This window comes from Myxine glutinosa, chromosome 1, assembly GCF_964187855.1.
Source record: "Myxine glutinosa chromosome 1, kmMyxGlut1.1, whole genome shotgun sequence".
NCBI classification, from domain to species: domain Eukaryota; kingdom Metazoa; phylum Chordata; class Myxini; order Myxiniformes; family Myxinidae; genus Myxine; species Myxine glutinosa.
The window spans coordinates 24,858,550-24,877,962 of NC_136261.1; the positions used below are offsets into that span (position 1 = coordinate 24,858,550).

At 51.4% G+C, this 19,413-nt stretch overlaps 2 protein-coding genes across 4 annotated transcripts in view; one reads left to right on the plus strand and one right to left on the minus strand.

Moving 5' to 3' along the window:
* The window catches only part of LOC144889489 (uncharacterized), an 880,122-nt gene that overhangs the window by 493,761 nt on the left and 366,948 nt on the right, over nt 1–19,413 (plus strand). The window lies entirely within an intron of this gene.
* The window catches only part of LOC137412766 (carnitine O-palmitoyltransferase 2, mitochondrial-like), a 113,131-nt gene that overhangs the window by 74,673 nt on the left and 19,045 nt on the right, over nt 1–19,413 (minus strand). For both annotated transcript variants that reach the window (XM_078769809.1, XM_078769799.1), the window contains one exon: nt 45–151. In XM_078769809.1, coding sequence (XP_078625935.1) covers nt 45–151 — 107 coding nt within the window. The remainder of the gene's footprint in view (nt 1–44; nt 152–19,413) is intronic.

A 19,413-nucleotide genomic window follows, 5' to 3' on the forward strand; every position in this document is an offset into this window, starting at 1 on the left:
AACATAACCTCCACCCACCTACCGTGGCAGAGGTAACAACTTACCAGTGGTGTAGCTCGTGTGTTGGTTTCCCTTGTCATAAGCCAAGAGTTCATTCTGCAGCAAATGACCCTCTCCCTGTTCAAATGAACTACAGATTCGCTCTGTCCTCCTGTTACGCATAATCAGTCACCAACGAGAAACATATCAAGATACAGTCATTCAAATTGTACCTTTCCACAGTGTGGGTGAACATGCACATGTCTACGCTATTCAAAACACCATATTTCCACGACACATATTCATGAATATTATGACTCAGTGGATCATCAGTAAAAACAAAATGTCAACACCAAGGATTTTGCAGTGATTACTGCAGAATTACTTGTTCCACGAATGATCAAAATCTATTAATTGTCTCTTATTATTTACTAGCAGGTGTACCCGTCATTGCCCGGAGAAGTTCTAATCCTATTGTCATTTTGAAGAAATCAATTTTTTTTTCAATTCCCCTACTTACACACCCAATAAGGAAAATTTATATTTAACATGATATTACACCCCCTCTACCCTCCCCCCCCCCTGCCCACACACACACACACTAATCGTGGATAATTTAATGTTACCTTTCATATCGCTACAAAGGCACAGGCACGATAAAGCCATTTTTTAAAAATCCCCCCAAAAATAAAGTTTATTTTCAGTTTTAAATTATTTTTTGGCCGAAACACTCCCTGGTACTCACTGATGAACCTCTGAAAGTTTGATGAAAATCCGTTCAGCCATCACTGAGGAAAATGGCGACACACACACAGACAGACAAACGGCTTTCTTACAGGACAGATTAGCCCGTCCCCTGTGCAGCAGGAGATGGGGGGTTTACAAACCACAAAACTAGGTTTCTGTGTGTGCCTGTCCGGGCCGTAACTATTTTACCATTTGAGATATTTTCAGCAAATTTTCAACAAAGCTTTGTGATGACAATGCAGAGAAGGCAAGTTAATAATTTTATCAAAAGTATCACACAAAATAATCAATTTTCATCCAATTGACCTGAAATTTAAATTTACCATTTGAGTTTTATCACATTTTCCACAAAGCTTTATCTTACTAAAATTCACCAAATGTCCGTCCGTCCGTCTGTCTGTCCCTCTGTTCGAAGGTACTGCAAAAACGGCTGAACTGATCGCAACGATATTTTGGGTGGGTAATCCTGGGACCCCCGAGAGTAAAATAGGCTATTGTGGCGGGCACAAGGGACAATAATTCCACGCACCAGTGGGTGGCGTGAGCATCCAGATGGGGAACGAAAGCGCATGCCCTGCCTTTCGACCGATCGGCCACGCCCGGGGACAAGGCGTGGCCTCGGGACATATATGCGGGCTCTAAGCTCGAGCCCGCCCAGTGCTGAAGTGCGAGCTCTTAATAAAGACTCTGTTTGTACCAACGCGTTGTGGCCTACCTCTCTGGCAATCGAGTCGTGTGTGCACAGCACCACACTGGTGACCCCGATTGGTTCAGCCGTTGCTGACCCCTGAACGCGCCATGGCTACCAACGCCGTCGCCGTCAAACTCCCGGAGTTTTGGGAAGCACAAGCCAACATTTGGTTTGTGCAGGCCGAAGCTCAATTTCAGCTCCGAGGCATCACGGCAGACGAGACCCGGTACTACCACGTGGTCTCCGCCCTCGGGCCTGGCACTGCCGCCCGAGTCGTGTCCATCCCTCGGCACCTGCCGGGCAGCAACAAGTACGAGGCGCTCAAACATCTCCTCCTTGCCACGTTCGGGCTCATGGAGATCGAACGGGCCGACTGCCTCCTGGACCTTCCCGCCCTCGGCGACACACGACCATCCGTCCAGATGGATTACATGCTGTCGCTGCTTGGAGACCAGAGCCTGGATTTCTTGTTTCGCGCACTTTTCCTCCGCCAGCTACCAATACAAGTGCGCCTCACGCTGGCCGGTTCCAAAATCATGGAACCCCGCGCCCTGGCCGGAGAGGCGGACAAGTTTTTCGTGGCGTGCGACACGTGGTCGGTTTACGGTGCTGCCGTAGTGGATCCCGGGGCAGAGACTACAGCGCCCCCGGCTTCCCTCGTGGACGATGCTGCGCCCCACCCACTACCGCCGCCGCCACCACCACGGCTGCCGCGGCCGTCACCGCCACAAACCTGGTGCTACTACCACGCCAGGTTCGGCCGCAAGGCTAAAACGTGTCGCCCGCCATGCTCTTTTGACGGGTCGGGAAATGACCAGGCCGGCGCTCATTAGCGGCCATGAGCGTCGGCCATTCCGGTAGCCTCCTGTTCATCACGGACACCTTGTCCGGGTGCCGTTTCCGTTGCGACACAGGAGCGCAGGTAAGCGTCCTCCCCGCCTCCACGTCCGACAAGCAAGCCGCAGGCCGGGGCCCCGCTTTGCTTGCCACCAATGGTACACCCATCCACACATTTGGGAAGCGTTGCCTCTCACTGTGGTTCGGAGGGCAGCGCTTTCAATGGTCGTTCGTGACCGCCAGCGTGCCAATGGCCCTGCTGGGCGCAGACTTCCTATGTGCGCATGGGCGGTTGGTCGACGTGAAGCGCAGACGTCTCGTCCAGGCCGAAACCTTCAGCTCACTCGCTTGTTCGCTGAGCGGCTCGTTGAGCGGCTCACTGAGCGGCTCACCGAGCGACTTGCCAAGCGGCTTGCTGGAAGGTTCCGTCCCGGCGAGTTTAGTTTGCACGCTTCCGGCAGTGGATGACTTTACCCGCCTCCTAGCCAGTTTCCCGGCCCTCACGCGGCCCACCTTCTCAGCGGTGGCCGTTAAGCATGGGGTGGAGCACCAAATACCCACGGTCGGGCCGCCGGTCTACGCCCGGGCACGCCGACTCGAACCCACGAAGCTCGCCGTGGCGAAAGCGGCGTTCGCCACGCTGGAGCGGCTGGGGATCGGACGGTGCTCCAACAGCGCTTGGGCTTCTCCTCTGCACATTGTGCCGAAGCCCGGCGGGGGATGGCGGCCGTGCAGGGACTACCGCCGGCTCAATGATGCCACCACCCCCGACCGCTACCGGGTCCCGCATATCCAGGACTTTTCAGCCCGGTTGGCAAACACGACCGTGTTTTCCAAGGTGGACCTCATCCGGGGCTACCACCAGGTCCCCGTACAACCGGGCGATGTCCCGAAGACGGCCGTCATCACCCCTTTTGGCATCCTCGAGTTCCTGTGAATGCCTTTCGGGTTGAAGAATGCGACCCAGGCGTTCCAACGGCTTATGGACAGCGTCTTGCGCGACTTACCTTTCCTCTTCATCTACCTGGACGACATCCTAGTCGTGAGCGCATCCCGGGAGGAGCACCTGCTCCACCTCCGCATGCTTTTCGAACGCCTGGGCCAGCATGGCCTAATCATCAACACCGCAAAGTGCCATTTCGGCGTCGCCACCATCGACTTCTTGGGGCACCGCATCACCAGGCACGGGGCCGTCCCTTTACCGGCCAAGGTAGAGGCGGTCAGGAATTTACCGCGACCCCGCACGATCAAGGGGCTCCAGGAGTTCCTGGGCATGGTAAATTTTTACCACCGCTTCGTGCCCCACGTCGCCCAGCTCCTCCGCCCCCTGCACGAGGCCCTCCGGGACAAACCGGGCAAAGGTGACATCGCCTGGTCAGAGCCGATGACCGCGGCATTTGCGGGCGCAAAGCTGGCCCTGGCCAACGCCACCATGCTGACGCACCCGGTGCCCGATGCGCCGATCGCCCTCACCACCGACGCGTCAGACTACGCGGTGGGCACGGTGCACGAGCAGTGGGTGCGTGGTGCTTGGCAACTGCTGGCGTTTTTTAGCCGGCAGCTTCGCCCGCACGAACGCCGCTACAGCACCTTCGACCGTGAGCTGCTCGGGCTCCACCTGGCGGTCCGACACTTCCGCCATCTGCTGGAGGGCCGCCTGTTCACGGCTTTCATCGACCACAAGCCCCTTGAGTTCGCGATGGCTAAGGTCGCCGAGCCATGGTCAGCACGGCAGCAGCGTCACCTCTCTGCCGTGTCCGAGTATACGACGGACATCCGTCACGTGGCGGGTAAAGACAACCCAGTGGCGGATTGCCTTTCCCTGTCCATCGCGCACGTGGTCCACCTCGGGATCGACTATGCCCGGATGGCGGAGGACCAGACCGCCGACCCCGGCGTCCAGGCCTTGCGGACCGCCGTCACGGGACTCCGCGTCACCGAGGTGCCGTTCGACGCCGCGGGTGCGGCCCTCCTGTGCGACGTCTCCCTCGGCCGGCCTCGCCCCATCGTGCCCGCTGGCTGGCAGCACCTAGTGTTCGACACCATCCACAGCCTGTCCCACCCAGGCATGAAGGCCTCCCAGAAGCTCGTCGCGGCGCAGTTCGTCTGGCATGGCCTCAGGAAGGACGTCTGCGACTGGGCCAGGACGTGCCTCGCGTGCCAGTGCGCAAAGGTCCACCGCCACACCTAGGCCTCGTTGGCCCCGTTTGCGGTGCCCGAGCGTCGGTTCGACCACGTGCACGTCGACCTGGTGGGACCTCTGCCCCCCTTGCAGGGGTTCACCCACCTCCTCACCATGGTGGACCGCACCACACGGTGGCCGGAGGCCGTCCCATTGGCAGCGACGTCTGCGGCTGATGTGGTGCAAGCCTTCATTGCCACTTGGGTTGCCCGGTTCGGTGCCCCATCGGACATCTCATCCGACCGCGGCCCCCAGTTCACCTCGGAGCTCTGGGCCACGGTGGCGCAAGGGCTTGGCGTGAAACTACACTGCACCACGGCCTACCACCCCCAGGCCAATGGCCTGTGCGAGCACTTTCATCGCTCGATGAAGGCCGCGCTCCGGGCCAGCCTCCGCAACGGCAGCTGGGCCGACAGGCTCCCCTGGGTCCTGCCGGCCCTCAGGACGGCACCCAAGGATGACCTGCGCACGTCCTCGGCAGAGCTGGTCTTCGGGCAACCACTGCGGGTACCGGGCGAATTTAACCCCGACTCCACAGCTCCTTGGTCCGCGGCGCAACAGCGCTCCGCCCTTCAGGAGACCGCCCGGAGGTTCGCCCCGGTGCCGACGGCATACCATGGTTGCCCCGTCTTCCCACGTCGCCCCGGAGCTTCGCACGGCGGAGTACGTCTTCGTCCGGCACGACGCCCACCGGGCCCTTCCGCGTGCTGGAGACCGGGGACAAATATTTCACCATCGACATCGGTGGTGCCCCGGATCACCGTGGACCACCTCAAGCCAGCCCACCTCGATCTGGACCACCCCCCGCAAGCAGCTCTGCCTCCGCGTCGAGGCCGCCCCCCGGTGGTCGGACCCCCGGCACCTCCCAGCCCCGCCATCCCGCTACCCCCCAGCCCTGCACCCATCGCCAGGGGGCGAATCGGCCGGGTCATCCGGCTTCCCCGCAAACTCACCCTTCAGGTGCGCGGGAATTCTGGGGGGGCACGTGTGGCGGGCACCAGGGACAATAATTCCGCGCATCAGTGGGTGGCGCGAGCGTCCAGGCAGGGAACAAAATTGCATGCCCCGCCTTTCGAACGATCGGCCACGCTCGGGGACAAGGCGTGGTATCGGGACATATATGCGGGCTCTAAGCTCAAGCCCGCCCAGTGCTGAAGTGCGAGCTCTTAATAAAGACTCTGTTTGTACCAACGCGTTGTGGCCTACCTCTCTGGCAATCGAGTCGTGTGTGCACAGCACCACACTATATTGTTTTTCCAATTTCAGCTTTGGTCTCCAGCATTTTCAGGCCCACTAGGAGCTTGCAAAAAAGCACCTAAAGGACTCTCAGACTGAGAAACAAGATTCTGTGGGCTTTCATGTGTCTTTCACTAAGGAGAGGCTTCTGTCTGGCCACTCTGCCATAAAGCCCAGATCGATGGAGTGTTGCAGTGATGGTTGTCCTTCTGGAAGTTTCTCTCATCTCCACACAGGATCTCCGGAGCTCCGCCAGAGTGACCATCGGGTTCTTGGTCACCTCTGTTACCAAGGCCCTTCTCCCCCGATTGCTCAGTTTGTCCAGGCGACCAGCTCGAGGAAGAGTCCTGGTTGTTCTAAACTTCTTCCATTTAAGAATTATGGAGGCCACTGTGCTCTTGGGAACCTTCAGTGCAGCAGAATTTTTTTTGTAGGTTTCCCCAGATCTTTGCCTCGACACAATCCTGTCTCTGAGCTCTGCAGGCAGTTCCTTCGAACTCATGGCTTGGTTTTTGCTCTGATATGCATTGTCAGCTGTGAGACCTTATATAGGCAGGTGTGTGCCTTTCCAAATCATGTCCAATAAATTTAATTTACCACAGCTGGACTCCAATGAAGGTGTATAATTCATCTCAAACATGATCAAGAGAAATGGGAGGCACCTGAGCTAAATTTCAAGTGTCATAGCAAAGGGTCTGAATACTTAAGTCAATGTGATATTTCAATTTTTTCTTTTTAATTAATTTGCAAAACTTTCTAAAATCCTGCTTTCTCTTTGTCATTATGGGGTATTGAGTGTAGATTGATGAGGGAAAAAAATGAATTTAAACGATTTCAGCATAAGGTTGCAACATAACAAAATGTGAAAAAAGTGAAGGGGTCTGAATACTTTCTGAATGCACTATATATATATATATATATATATATATATATATATATATATATATATATATATATATATATATACTAGCAAGGATACCCGTCTACGACGGGTGCAAATTGGAAGGATTCTTAAAATTCATTAATTGAAGGTGAACACTCTGATTATATCCTACAATGCCTAAGATTGGGGGTATTGATATCAGAAATTTTTCAGCCAAACAGACCTACAACATAAAAAAAACTTTTGTACATACATTTTGTATAAAATATATTCTCTAATTTATATAAAATATAAACACTAAACAGCATTATTCTGTTTCGACTGGATGGGAAGATAGTCGGCCTAGAAGCACCAATTCTGGAGATTCGCCTGTTTTGATTGAAAAGTTTTTCCAAAATAACGTTTTTTACAAACTATGAAAGAGCATCTAGTCCAATATGTGCCTTACACAAAAAAATATAGTCACAACTTAAAGCGTTCGTCATCTGTGCCCTAGAGTGCCTCGGGGTAAACCACATTGCGTGTCTGATTGTTGGGTGCCAGGATGGTGAGTTTTACTGCACTGCCGGTCCGAGAGGCAGCCACATACAGCTGACCGTGTGAGAAGCAGGGGACAGAGAGGTCGACCCTTATTGTCTTGTACGTCTGACCTTGAGCCTTGTTGATGGTCATCGCAAAGCATGGCTTGCAGGGAAACTAGAGTCTCCGAAACTGGAACAGCAGCTCAGAGTCTGACGGAATGAGCGGGATCCTCGGCAGAAGGACGACTTCTCCTTTGTATGGTCCACAGGAGATGGTGGCCTCGATGGCATTGGCATGCAGGCGAGTTATGATGCAGCGTGTACCATTGGTGGTCTTGGGTGGTTCCATGTTTCGCAGGATCATGATGGGCACACCAAGTTTCAACTTGACTTGAGGAGATGTGGTGGCATTCCTGACAGCTTGAGAAAATTGAGAAGCTCAACAGGGTAAGTGACTGCCTCCTCGTCACAGATGGCACTATCCACAGACTTATAGATCCTCTCATCGCCGGGAAACTCTCCCATGAGCCAGTTGTTGAGCTGGTTGACATTGGTGTTCAGCGGAGAAAGAATTGCACGCTCAGCCAGCCATTCGGACCGGACTCCATATGTGGTCAAGCAAGGGTAGACTTCAGCCTTCAGCTCCTCCATTGTGGAGACGACCTTGCCTATTTCAGGAGGAATCTCGATCGTGTCTGGTTCGGCCGAGAATGGTATCAGTCCATTGCCAATTTCCAGGAGCAGCTTAGAAAAGTCAGTGGCCCCTTCATCGCCAGACAGGTGAGCTCGCATGCTGGTGGTCAGGTGCTTGACAGGCACATGGCGCCACAGGTGGGATGTCTTCAGGCTGGCGTTGACAATGTTGGATCTGGTACCACTCTTGACCACTGGGAGGATCTGTCAGAAGTCTCCGCAGAGCAGTGTGGGAATTCCTCCATTAGGTTTCTTTACTCCTGTGATGTCCTGTAGTGTGCGGTCTACAGCTTCATAGGATGAATTGTGAGTCATCGGGGCCTCATCCACAATGATGAAAGCAGCATCCTTAATGACCTTGGCCAATGCTGTTCCACGCTTGATGCTGCATGTTGGCTGCTCTTTTTGAGGTGCGTGTCGAGTGGGATCTTGAAGGTGCTGTGTAGCATTCGTTCTCCCTGGAGCAGTGTTGTGGCAATTCCACTGGACGCAGTAGCAAGAGCAATCTTGCCTCATGAGCGAATTTTCTTCAGAATCGTGTTGATGACGAAGCTCTTTCCTGTGCCTCCTGGTGCATCTAGAAAGAGGATGTTGCTGCTCTTGTTTCCATTGTTGATGTTACCTTGCTGCACCAGTTCAAGGACTGCATTGTAGACCTGACGCTGGTCATCTGTCATTTGCTGTTGGAGATCATCCGCTTGGACAGCAAACTGCTCTTGGTTGTAGTCGACTTCCCTGAAGTATTCTCTCTCTCTCAAGCCTATCTTCTGTGCCCCTCTCTGGGGTAGGTAGGTCATACGAACTGAGATGACGACCGCCCATCATGATCACCTTGTCTTTGAGAGAGCAAAGCGCAAGGTTGTAGATGTGCTCGTTGTAGTCAGCAGCGGGATTTCCAACATTGTGACGGTGCTGAAATAGGTAGTCTTCAGAAAGGATTTCACGGAACTTATCCCATAGCATGCGTGGATTGCTAGGAAAACATGCGGTAAGGATGACTGCCATGAGACTCCGGAGGTTTGGTGCAAACTGGCTGATGCTTGCCTCATCCATAGCAAGGTGGAGGTGCTGGTCGTTTTCCAGGAGTCCCAATGCGAGACAGGTTTCACGGAAGGACAACTCTTGAGCATCCACTGTCCTCAGAGCAGCGAAAGAGGACGGGCCACATACTTCAGTCAGAAGAAGTCGAACTTAGTAACAGTCTCCCTGTCTCGGACTGATGCTGTAGATGCAGCCAATTGCTGGAGTCCTCCATATTGCATGTGGGCCTTCGACCACCACTTCTCCCCGCTTGCGGCAGGTCCACTTCTTGTGCGTCTTGTCCCACGTGTAGTACTCGGGCACCTCGTGGTATTTGAGCATCTTGGCAAAATCGTCATGATTGCAGAGGTTGAAGACGGCAGTCAGCATAGTGGCTGATGGTGGTCGCTCTGCCCTCTGTACGGCATTGTCCATATGGAAGTAGACTCGCTGGCCATTCTCGAGGTGGACAGCTAGGCCAATGACTGGAGGGATATGCTCGGAAATTGGGTGCTCTAGGATCCTCCAGACTGCCTCGCTGCTCCCAACGTAACATGCATTCTGGAACTTAGCTACCTCATCTACTTGACGATTTCCGGCCTCCTCATTGGCCCGCTGCAGTTCAAACACTGCCTGATCGGTCCCCTTGGTGACATTTTTTGTGATATACGTGATGCTCTAGATGCTGGAGCATATCTCAACGTTGATGTGGCAGTTGAATTGGCGGAGGAGGAACGCGTTGTAGGGTACCACCCACTGATTGGTGACTACCTGTACCACCCGTTTTCCCTGCTGGCACATCTTGATCTCCCCAGTGTAACCACAATCTTCTGGCTTCAGACATCGGTATTTGGGGTACCTGTCATTTCCTTGCTCAGTGCTCTGGAGGAATGGCTTTGGGAAATCTTTTGAACACTTCCGGTCCTTCATGCATGGGCTGTTCTGGTTGAGGTTTCCGCATGGACCATGGATCATATGTGCCATAACCATCATGTGCAGCTCAGGATCTTGTTCCTTGTCGGGAATCTCAGCACTGATGACCATAACAATTTTTTCGGCCTTGACTTTGTCCTCTGGAGTGACCCATATGAGGATGTGGGCATGAGGAAGACCACGCTTCTGGTACTCAATGGTGTACAGGAAGGCTCTCATCGTCCCAAAAGCTCTCTTCTTTAGTAGCTCCATGAGCTTCTTGTGCTTTTGTCGAAAGACACCGGCAATGATGCCTAGCCGATCATGAGATTCTTGTCCTGGCAAGAGGTTTTGCTGGACCTCGACCCATTTGGGATTTGTTGTCATTGTTTTAAAGAAGTCCGGCCTCCCCATGCGATGCACATAGGCCATGGCATCACTCTGCCTCTCGTGCATCCACCTCGGCCCACCTGTGTACGTCGCTGGAAGGACCACCCTTTGCCCAACTTTGTGAGGGTCACCATCACTGGCCATGAGACTGCCACGGAGGTTGCCGTAGTTATCAGCGAGTAAGGTCTTTTGCTCCCGGCGGATAAAGCCCAGTCGCTCTGCCTCAATTTTAGAATATACATCTACCATAAACTGCTGAAAGAGTCGTCGCATCTGCAGTATGTGATTTCCCTCTCTCACCATGATGTGGTAGCTGTAGTACTGCAGCTGTGTGAGTTTTCGTCCATCTTTTCCAGTAGCAGTCCTGGCCACCAGGTGGATAGTGTAGCCATCCGTTCCATATGGGAACACTATGGGGTACTGTAGTGCATCATAAGATGCATGCAGCTCACTTATCCTTTTGAGTGCCCCATCGCGAAGTTTAAGGACAATATCTCTGGGTTATGTTGGCTCATTGTCCATTAAGATGGCGACCTCTGGTGCAGACTGGGCGTTGTAGCGGCGTGCATGCTCACCATGTGGTCGCTTGTTTTCGCGGATGATTATCTGGCGCTCTTCCGAGTTATCTCCTTCTGCAAGCATATCTCCTGCAGTCTTCAGCTCACGGACCAGATGGTTATTCTCGTGGGACCACTTTGTGAGCATTTCAATGATGTGTGGTTTGAGGCCACTGTGGTTCCTGGCAGTCAGCTCTTTGGCGTGCGAGTCCAGGAAGTAGACCTGTAAGAACTTTGGCTGACCTTCTTCAGGCGGGAGCAAGCTGCCAATGCGGTAGAACACTTGACCTTGGATACGGAAGCTCAGGTTCCAGCCCTGTACTTCAGCTTCCTTATGCCCGAAGCTCATCATCGCAAAACTGCCATTATAAGTTCGAATGTTGTCAAGGAAGTGCTTTCTGAGGAGCCCTTTGTCTGAGAGAAGTTCCTACAGGAAGGGAGGAAGGGCAGGGAAAGGCTCAAGGACGACTTTCCCATTGTTGCAGCACACACCTTTCGTCTCTCCTTTGAACTTGTAAGCAGAGCAGTGAGTGCAGACATGGTCCATTCGGCCGATGTCTGCGTGAGTTGTTGGGTCAGCCGGGTCATATGTGAATGCCTCTCTTTTGTTCTTTGGTGTCCGGGCCCGAACTCGTGCTTCTGCAGTGCGGTACACAGTTTGCCTCGTGTCTTGCATCACACTCTTCCTCAGTCTCATTTACTCACAGTTGTTGTTGCCGATGTGCCTTTTCATTAAGCCTGGTCGATCGCTCATCTTGTGTCTCATTTACTCGCTGTTGTTGTTGCCGATGAGCCTGTTCATTAAGCCTGGTCGAGCTCATCTTGCTCATCTTGCGTCTCATTTACTGGCTGTTGTTGCCGATGAGCCTGTTCATTAAGCCTGGTCGATCGCCGATCTTGTGTCTCATTTACTCGCTGTTGTTGTTGCTGATGAGCCTGTTCACTAAGCCTGGTTGATCGCTCCTCTTCGGTCTCCTGTTGTCTCTCAGTCTGTTTTCGCTTAGCTGAAGCTGTCTTCGGACCAATGCAGCTCTTCCTTTTTCGGGGAATTTCAGAGATTTTGATCAGAAACTGCATGGAATTAGGCCTGGGTCATCTAAAAGTAGAAAATCGAAAATCCTCATGAAAAAGAAGAAAGTAGAAAATCATGAAGTGAAATTTCATTGAGAAACTGCGGCATGTAAAATCAGAAAATCAAGAATCAGAAAAATCAATCAGAAACTGCATGAAAGTCGGAAGCCGGAAGTCATTGTCGTCAATTGAATGTAGCATTTATTTTTTATTCCCTGTCAAATGGCATTGGTCCCATGTCAATCGGATGAAGTTGAATAATTAAAGTTACGCCTTTATGACGTCATAATTCGAACCCGGAAGTCGGAACTCATTGTCGTCAAATAAATGTGGCATGTATTTTTCACTCTGTCACATGCCGTTAGCCTGGTGTTGGCTTAGCGGTTAGGGTGCTGGCTTGGGATCCGAGGATCCTGGGTTCGTAATCCTGGTCTAATCGCTGAATTAACACCAGCGGGGAGGACTCAGCCTGTCATCCTTCCAAGGTCGGCAAATTGAGTACCAGGTCACTGGTAAATCCATGTTTGTCGCAAGAGGCGACTAACAGAGTTGGCGGCAAGAAAGGCATCCGACCATAAAACATTGCTTCAAAAATGGGACCATGGTGCCTGGAAAAGGCCAACCCCTGCTCTGCAGGGCAAAATGGCCTCTAAAGGTGGTTCTTTTCTTCTTCTTTGTCACATGCCGTTGGTCCCATGTCAATGGGATGAAGTTGAAAAATTAACGTTCCGAAATACGCTGATGACGTCATCATTTTAAAACCCGAAGTTTTTTTTAAAACATTTAAGGTGTGCTTTCGTCTCTCTGAGACGCACTGATTCCGAATATGCCTTTGGCTTTTCTCTGCGATTAGTAGTTCTCGAGTTATAAGAGGACAAACAAACAAACAATCAAACACACAAACAAACACACATACTTTACTACTTTATATACCTTATATAAATATTTATATATGATGAGATGAGATGAGATGTGCATGGAAGAAGTTTCGGGAACTGAGTGGCGTGCTGATGAGGAGGGGAGTGTCGTTGAAGCTGAAGGGAAAGGTGTATGCTGCATGTGTGAGAAGTGTTATGATTTATGGGAGCGAGACATGGGTCATGAATGTAGAGCAGCAACGAAGGCTGGAAAGGGTAGAAATGCGAATGGTTCGGTGGATATGCAGAGTGTCGTTGAGAGAGAGGAAGACAAATGATGAATTGCGAAAGATGATGGGAATAGAGCCTGTGATTGATGCTGTGAAGAGGAACAGGTTGAGATGGTTTTGTCATGTGTTGAGGAAGGATGAAAGTGACTGGTTGAGAAGAGTGATGGAAATGAATGTCGAAGGAAGTAGAGGATGGGGAAGACCGAGAAAGACTTGGCTAAAGATGGTGGAAGAAGAAATGCGGGCAAGGGGGTTAACAAGGAGAGATGCAGAAAATAGGGCAAAATGGAGAAGATCGTCATGGGGACCGCAAGGCTAACCCCCGCTCTTGCAGGGAAAATGGCCTTAAAATGCATGTTGTTGTTGTGTTGTTATAGATATATATATATATATATATATATATATATATATATATATATATATATATATATATATATATATATATACACACACAACAACAACATGCATGGCTTTGGCGGTTACACTCGTGGCTCAGCCACGTACGTAATAAGCGAACAGTTCCAATAACCGCGAACAATACGCTCTTCAGTCTCTCAATGCGTATCTCAATGTGCTTTCTCAATACAATTCTCTTGCAGCCATCCCTCTCGCAAAGCGCAATTCACCCAACGAGTCCTTCTCATAAGTCCTTTCGTAAGCGCCTCTCCCTTCTCATCTGAGTTCAACACCGCGCATCCCTTTCTCATCTCATCTGAACGAGTGCCTCTCCCTTCTCTTCTCATCTCATCTGCGAACTCATGAGTGCCTCTCGCTTCTCATAACTGAGGTGGGGGCCTCACTCCAAGGGTTTTATTGCCACGCCCTTAGAACCCTCTGGAACTCACAAGACGTTTCTTGCCATGCCCTATCACCCCATGCCCACCGAGCTCTGGTTGGCTGTTGCCCTTACCGTCACCGCCTTCTGACGTGTTGCTTGTCGCGGCCACACCTCGTCCTCATGCTCCTCCCTTTTTCCAGGCCTACCTCGTGTCATTTGACTAGTTTCGAGCGAAACCAAGGGCAGCGAACACTGCTGGTGGCCAAAGCGTAACAAACTGCTGCGGGTAGCCCAAAGCGTAACAAATTGAGGGATACCAAATGTGGCGCGGGATCGATTATGCCCATGATGGAAATTGGAGGGCGGCCGCAAAATGAAAAGGACCGAAGCTTATTATTTCCTTACACAACGCAGATGTCACTAGGGAAATGGCCTACTCTTACACATACTATGACATAACTAATTCTAATGGGCCTATGTGTTGCTTGTGGACTAACTATGGGGGCAAACCTTTAACCTTTAATGATGTTATATGTACACTCTCAAAACCGCAACACTGCACCCCTCCTTCGCCAGGCTCGTCCCCGAGCCGAACCCACACAAGTGAGTACGACCGGTTTTGATGCAAGGGTCAGGACTACTTTTTAACTTACATGTGACACTGAGGTGTGGTTTCCCTCTACATTTAACCTTACACCATGTGTGTGACAGTTTTACAACACTAGATATGTCCCACCTACTGCGTTGTGTACTAACTAACAGAATCACACCCATGGCTAACCGAATTACGGAAAGAATTCTCAAACTATACATAAAGCTGGTGGGGAGCATGTTATTTACAAGACTAATCTAATTATTTACAGTTCTACAACCCAGGACCTGTTCTTTTGTGGGAGAGAATTTTTGGAAGAGAGAAACACAATGCACTGCACCAATACACCATATGCAAGAAATGCACAAAAATGCACAAAAATGCACAATCACATTTCATAATAATAAATGTCACATTTCATGTTTGAATGGCACATTTGCTGCTGGGCTGCTGCTTGGCTGCTGCGTCTTGCGTCTTCCTGCTTCGTCTTCGGTGTGCCATAATAAAACTGGAGATCTTCTTTCCTGGCACACCGGGATAAATAAAAAGTGCACAAACCGTGTCCGTTTTCTTTATTATTTCAGCAGGGCCAATCTCATGGTCAATCTGCGTGACTTTTACGCCACTTAAAACCAGTGGTCCGCAGGGCAAGATAACGCTTGCAGCAAATGTTTGCTCGGCCAAGATGCCAGGCCACAGAACGTGTGGTCCATAGGTGTACTGGTGCAGCCAGAGGTAGCAGAGTGCAGTGCAAAAGTGCAGCCGCACAGCTCAGGGTTTCTGCACACTCCCCTCAACAAAAATAATGGGTCCATGGGTGGGGAGGAAAGACAAGGCAGAATTAGCTGTGGAAAGGGCGCAAGGGTACACACAATACAAGGCAATGCAACATGAGGAGCACGGAAGAGCGAGCGGAGAAAGCTCGTCCCTAACCGTTCGTGACCCCCCCATGTCAGCCGACACTACCCTTGCCCTTCCCCGTATTTACACTTTACAATTTCGTGGCTACGTCTTGTCTTTTCTATCCCCCCACTATGCAAAATTCGTCATCCAATCCCTCCCAAGAAGGAAGAGATGGAATATCACAATGTCACACTCATGTCGAGATGCGTCTTACATTCCAAACATTCGCAAAACCTGGTGTGGAGTCCTGTCACCTTGGTGAGTGGATGCAGATGGTGCGAAGAGATTTCTCATCCTAACTATACTCTAATGACATTAACTCTTAAACTACCTGGGGTCATGCCCTGCCAATTTGCATCTTTAAACTATGTGGTTCTAAAAAGCAATTCCCATTGACTCACCCTGTGGTGCCCTACCAAATTTGGGGTCTCACTCCTCCAATTTTTCACTACAGTGCCTTCGCACAATTTCGGGGCTGGGTCGTGTGGCTCGACCAGCAGGTCTACCTACCTGCGCACCTCCACCACTGAAGTCGCCACCCGAGCTTGCCTTGCTCCTTGTGATTACCCTAACTCGGGGAAGGCCCCACCTGGCTCTCTCACCCATCCCTCTGATGCCCTCTCTGGCATTGGGCTACCCGGGTCCTCTATTAGGATCCTCGGGCCCCACTGAACACTACACTGAACTCTACCTGGCTCCCAAAGCCTACCTGCGGCCTCACCTGGCCGACAGAATACCAGTGGCGGAGTACCCGAATAACCATACGTATCAATTAAGCCCACACGCCCAGCCATTTCCACAGACTTATGCACCCCTCCAAGCACTTCTTTACTACAACCTGCACCACAGATGTCAATATCCAAACAATTTACCTAAACCCTCTACCTAACTTTAAACTACCCTCCCTGGGTATTCGTGAAGGGGTCCATATTCCCCCATCCACTCCTTTGCACCATGCACTCCACACCACTCATTCCACACCACTCACTCCACACCAAGTATTCTAACCATTTATCCACTTGCACCCCATGCAAGTCAATCACTCAACACACTTACACTTGTCTTCAAGACACCATTTATACACTTTCTCTCTGGTCATCCCCGACCAATGCCTCATTTGCGTAAGTTCATCCACAAACAATTTCACTCAATTCCTCATTTGCGCCTGAAACTCATCCTCACACACAATTTCTCCACACACGCAGCATCATCTAACTAACTATTTCCCCTAATACTCGTGCTTTCCCTGTCTTCCCTTACACTAAGCACTCCCCCGTCATTAACATCCTTCTAATCTGACTACGTCCCCTCTACCGGTACAAATGTCTCCACTTAAATCTTGTCCCTATTGTCATTTTTCTAAATCTCTAACAATATCCTAGCCTGCCCTCGGCTAGGTTTCACTGCCAACCCCATAATCTAAAGCTCATGTGCCCCAAAGTGAGGTGAATGGTAAAGCTACCATTCGCCAACGCCATTACTATCTGTCCACTATACTGGAGCCTGGTCGTGCGGGAATACATTTTCACAGCTCGGCTTCGCAAAGCCGAGCAATGCATGCGGGTGGTTGGTCTACTGTTGGTTGGGTCCGTCCGGCATTTTCGATTCTGGGGAGGAGGCATGCTTGGGCCGAGGTTCCAGGCGCCATCTCTGCGCGGAGCCTTTCAGTCTCCGGCACGATGGCCCAACCTCCCCCGGTTGGAGCACCGCGCCCGCCAGTGGGCGAAGGTCCGAATTCTCCTTCCTCCCCTCAAATCATGCCGTTTGCCTCTTTCGCCACGGCACGGCACGGACCATAAAGGGCGGGGCCCAGCATGAATCGTGCACGGCGCTCCTTGCGAGACCGCCGCGGCAACGATCCCCACCGGTCCCCGCAGCACACAAAGCGCGCCATGCCCCGAGAGCTCGCGTCGGCTATACGTCGGCCTAAACGCTAACCCGGTCTGCGTCGATGCCCGAATCGCATTCTCACCACACGTGACCCACTCCACTCTCGCACACGGAGGTGCTCCAGCGCCTCCCATACACTCCCTGCATTCTACTACTGCACTCTCTCTCCGTGCACTCTCTTTTCTTACACACTCAGGTGCACACCACTCAGGCGCACTCACACCGCTCACACATTCCATTATCACACACTCCTCTGTTACATACTCCATTTCACCCTCTTCTTGAACACACTCCTCCCACATACACTCCGTCTTACACTCGCGCTCCGGCGCCGTTCTCACACGCGCGCCATTCACCTTCATACAGCGCACCACGGACCTTCCACGAGCGCCCGGGTGACTTTGGGGTCCCAAGCGCACGAAAAATCTTTTCGCGCCAAACCTTTTCGCGCCATACACAACCCTACTCACCTTCGGGATTCTTTTCCGCAGCCGCACTTGCAAACTTTCATTGGGGTTAGGCAGCACGACATCACAATGCGAACACGGACTTTGTAAAAATTCCATTTCTTTCTTCGATTTAATTCCTGCTTCTGCCGTCTCTTCGTCCCCACTTTTCACTAGATTTTTTCATTTTCTTTTTCCTCGACGAACGCCGGGGCTAATAAAATTTTATCTTCTAATTCGGTGGCCGTCGGCTTTTCCATACCCCGTGTCGCGATTTCTACCCCGGTCCACTTGACTGCGCTCTGCTCTACCCTGCTCTCCACGCGTTTCTCACATCACGCTATCCCCGTCGCGTACCAATGCGACTTTCCCGCTCGACCTGCGCCTTATGTCCTCTCCCATCTTTTTTTATTAACTCCCCCCGGGTGTCCATTTTGCTTTCCAGCTCGTTTTTTACCTCTCTACTTGATCCCCCATCTTGTTTTTCCACCCTGTTATTTCCCGGGTATATTTGTCCCCCATTTCCTTCAATTGGCCCCCCATTGTATTTTCAAAATTATTTAACCCGTCTTTCATTTCTGCCCTTAATTTCTCCCCGTTACGCCTTGTTTCGTCCTGCATTTCTTTCCTTTCCCGCGTGGCACTGTCCCCCTCCATTTCTATGGATGCCTGTATTTGCGCCATGAAGGCTTGTAAGTCCATAACCCCTACTTGTGCAGCGGCTGTGGCCCTCGTTGCCATGTGTGTGTGAGGTGCCACCATTTTCTTCGCCTGCCACCCCTACTGCTGCACCCTCATCATTGCTCTCCTCCATTTCTCCCAATTCCTCCCGGGGGTCCTGAGTTAATTCTAACTCCTAATTCTCCTCATTTACCCCCACCGGCATCTGACCGTCTTGGTTATCTATGGCACGATTTTTAAATTTGGTTGTTAATAAAATTTCGGCCGCTTGTAATTTTGAGTGCGTTAACCGCACTTCGGGTCAAATCCCACTCCCCTGACACCAATTGTTGCGGATCTCAGCGTCGGCCTTTCCCCTTACCAAGGGGGGGTTAGTCCCCTTGTCTTTTACTAGCCGACGGGACCCGGGACCTATGATGTCCTTCCCGGGCAGCGTTAAATAGGGTTTTAGGACTATGAATTCGCTATTACCTAAGTACTAACGCTGACTGGAAACGAAGAAATAAGCTCCGCCTGAATCATGGGTGTTAGTGGAAACGCCGAGCCGTAGGGACCCGTGACCGGAGCCATTATCAAGGACTAGATCCCGATCTGAGCAGTTCTTAATCGTGCCACACTTACCCAATGGAGAAATCACGGAAACGGTCGAATTTGGGAAGAAAAGAATAACAGAATTTATTTACACTTTGTACAATAAAAGAAGAAGAAGAATACACAGTGCAGCCTTAAACAATCTTAACTTATCCCTGGACAAACGGGCCCATCACACTCAGACACACTCACACGGGGTTGCAGGCAAACAGGTCGATGGTCCAGGGATGGCGTCCAGGCAGCTCGTTCTCCGGTCCCCAACTCGTACCGCGAAGTAGATGAACCAGACGGCAGCGGCCAGGAGCTCTCCGTGTGTCTTTTGGCGCAAACGGGATTATTATAGGGCAAAAGGTAGGCTGGCTTACACTCGCGGCTCAGCCGTGTATGTAATAAGCGACCAGTTCCAATAACCGCGAACAATGCGCTCTTCAGTCTCTCAATGCGTATCTCAATGCGCTTTCTCAATACAATTCTCTTGCAGCCAGCCCTCTCACAAAGCGCAATTCACCCAACGAGTCCTTCTCATAAGTCCTTTCGTAAGCGCCTCTCCCTTCTCATCTGAGTTCAACACCGCGCATCCCTTTCTCATCTCATCTGAATGAGTTCCTCTCCCTTCTCATCTCATCTCATCTGCGAACTCATGAGCGCCTCCCCCTTCTCATAACT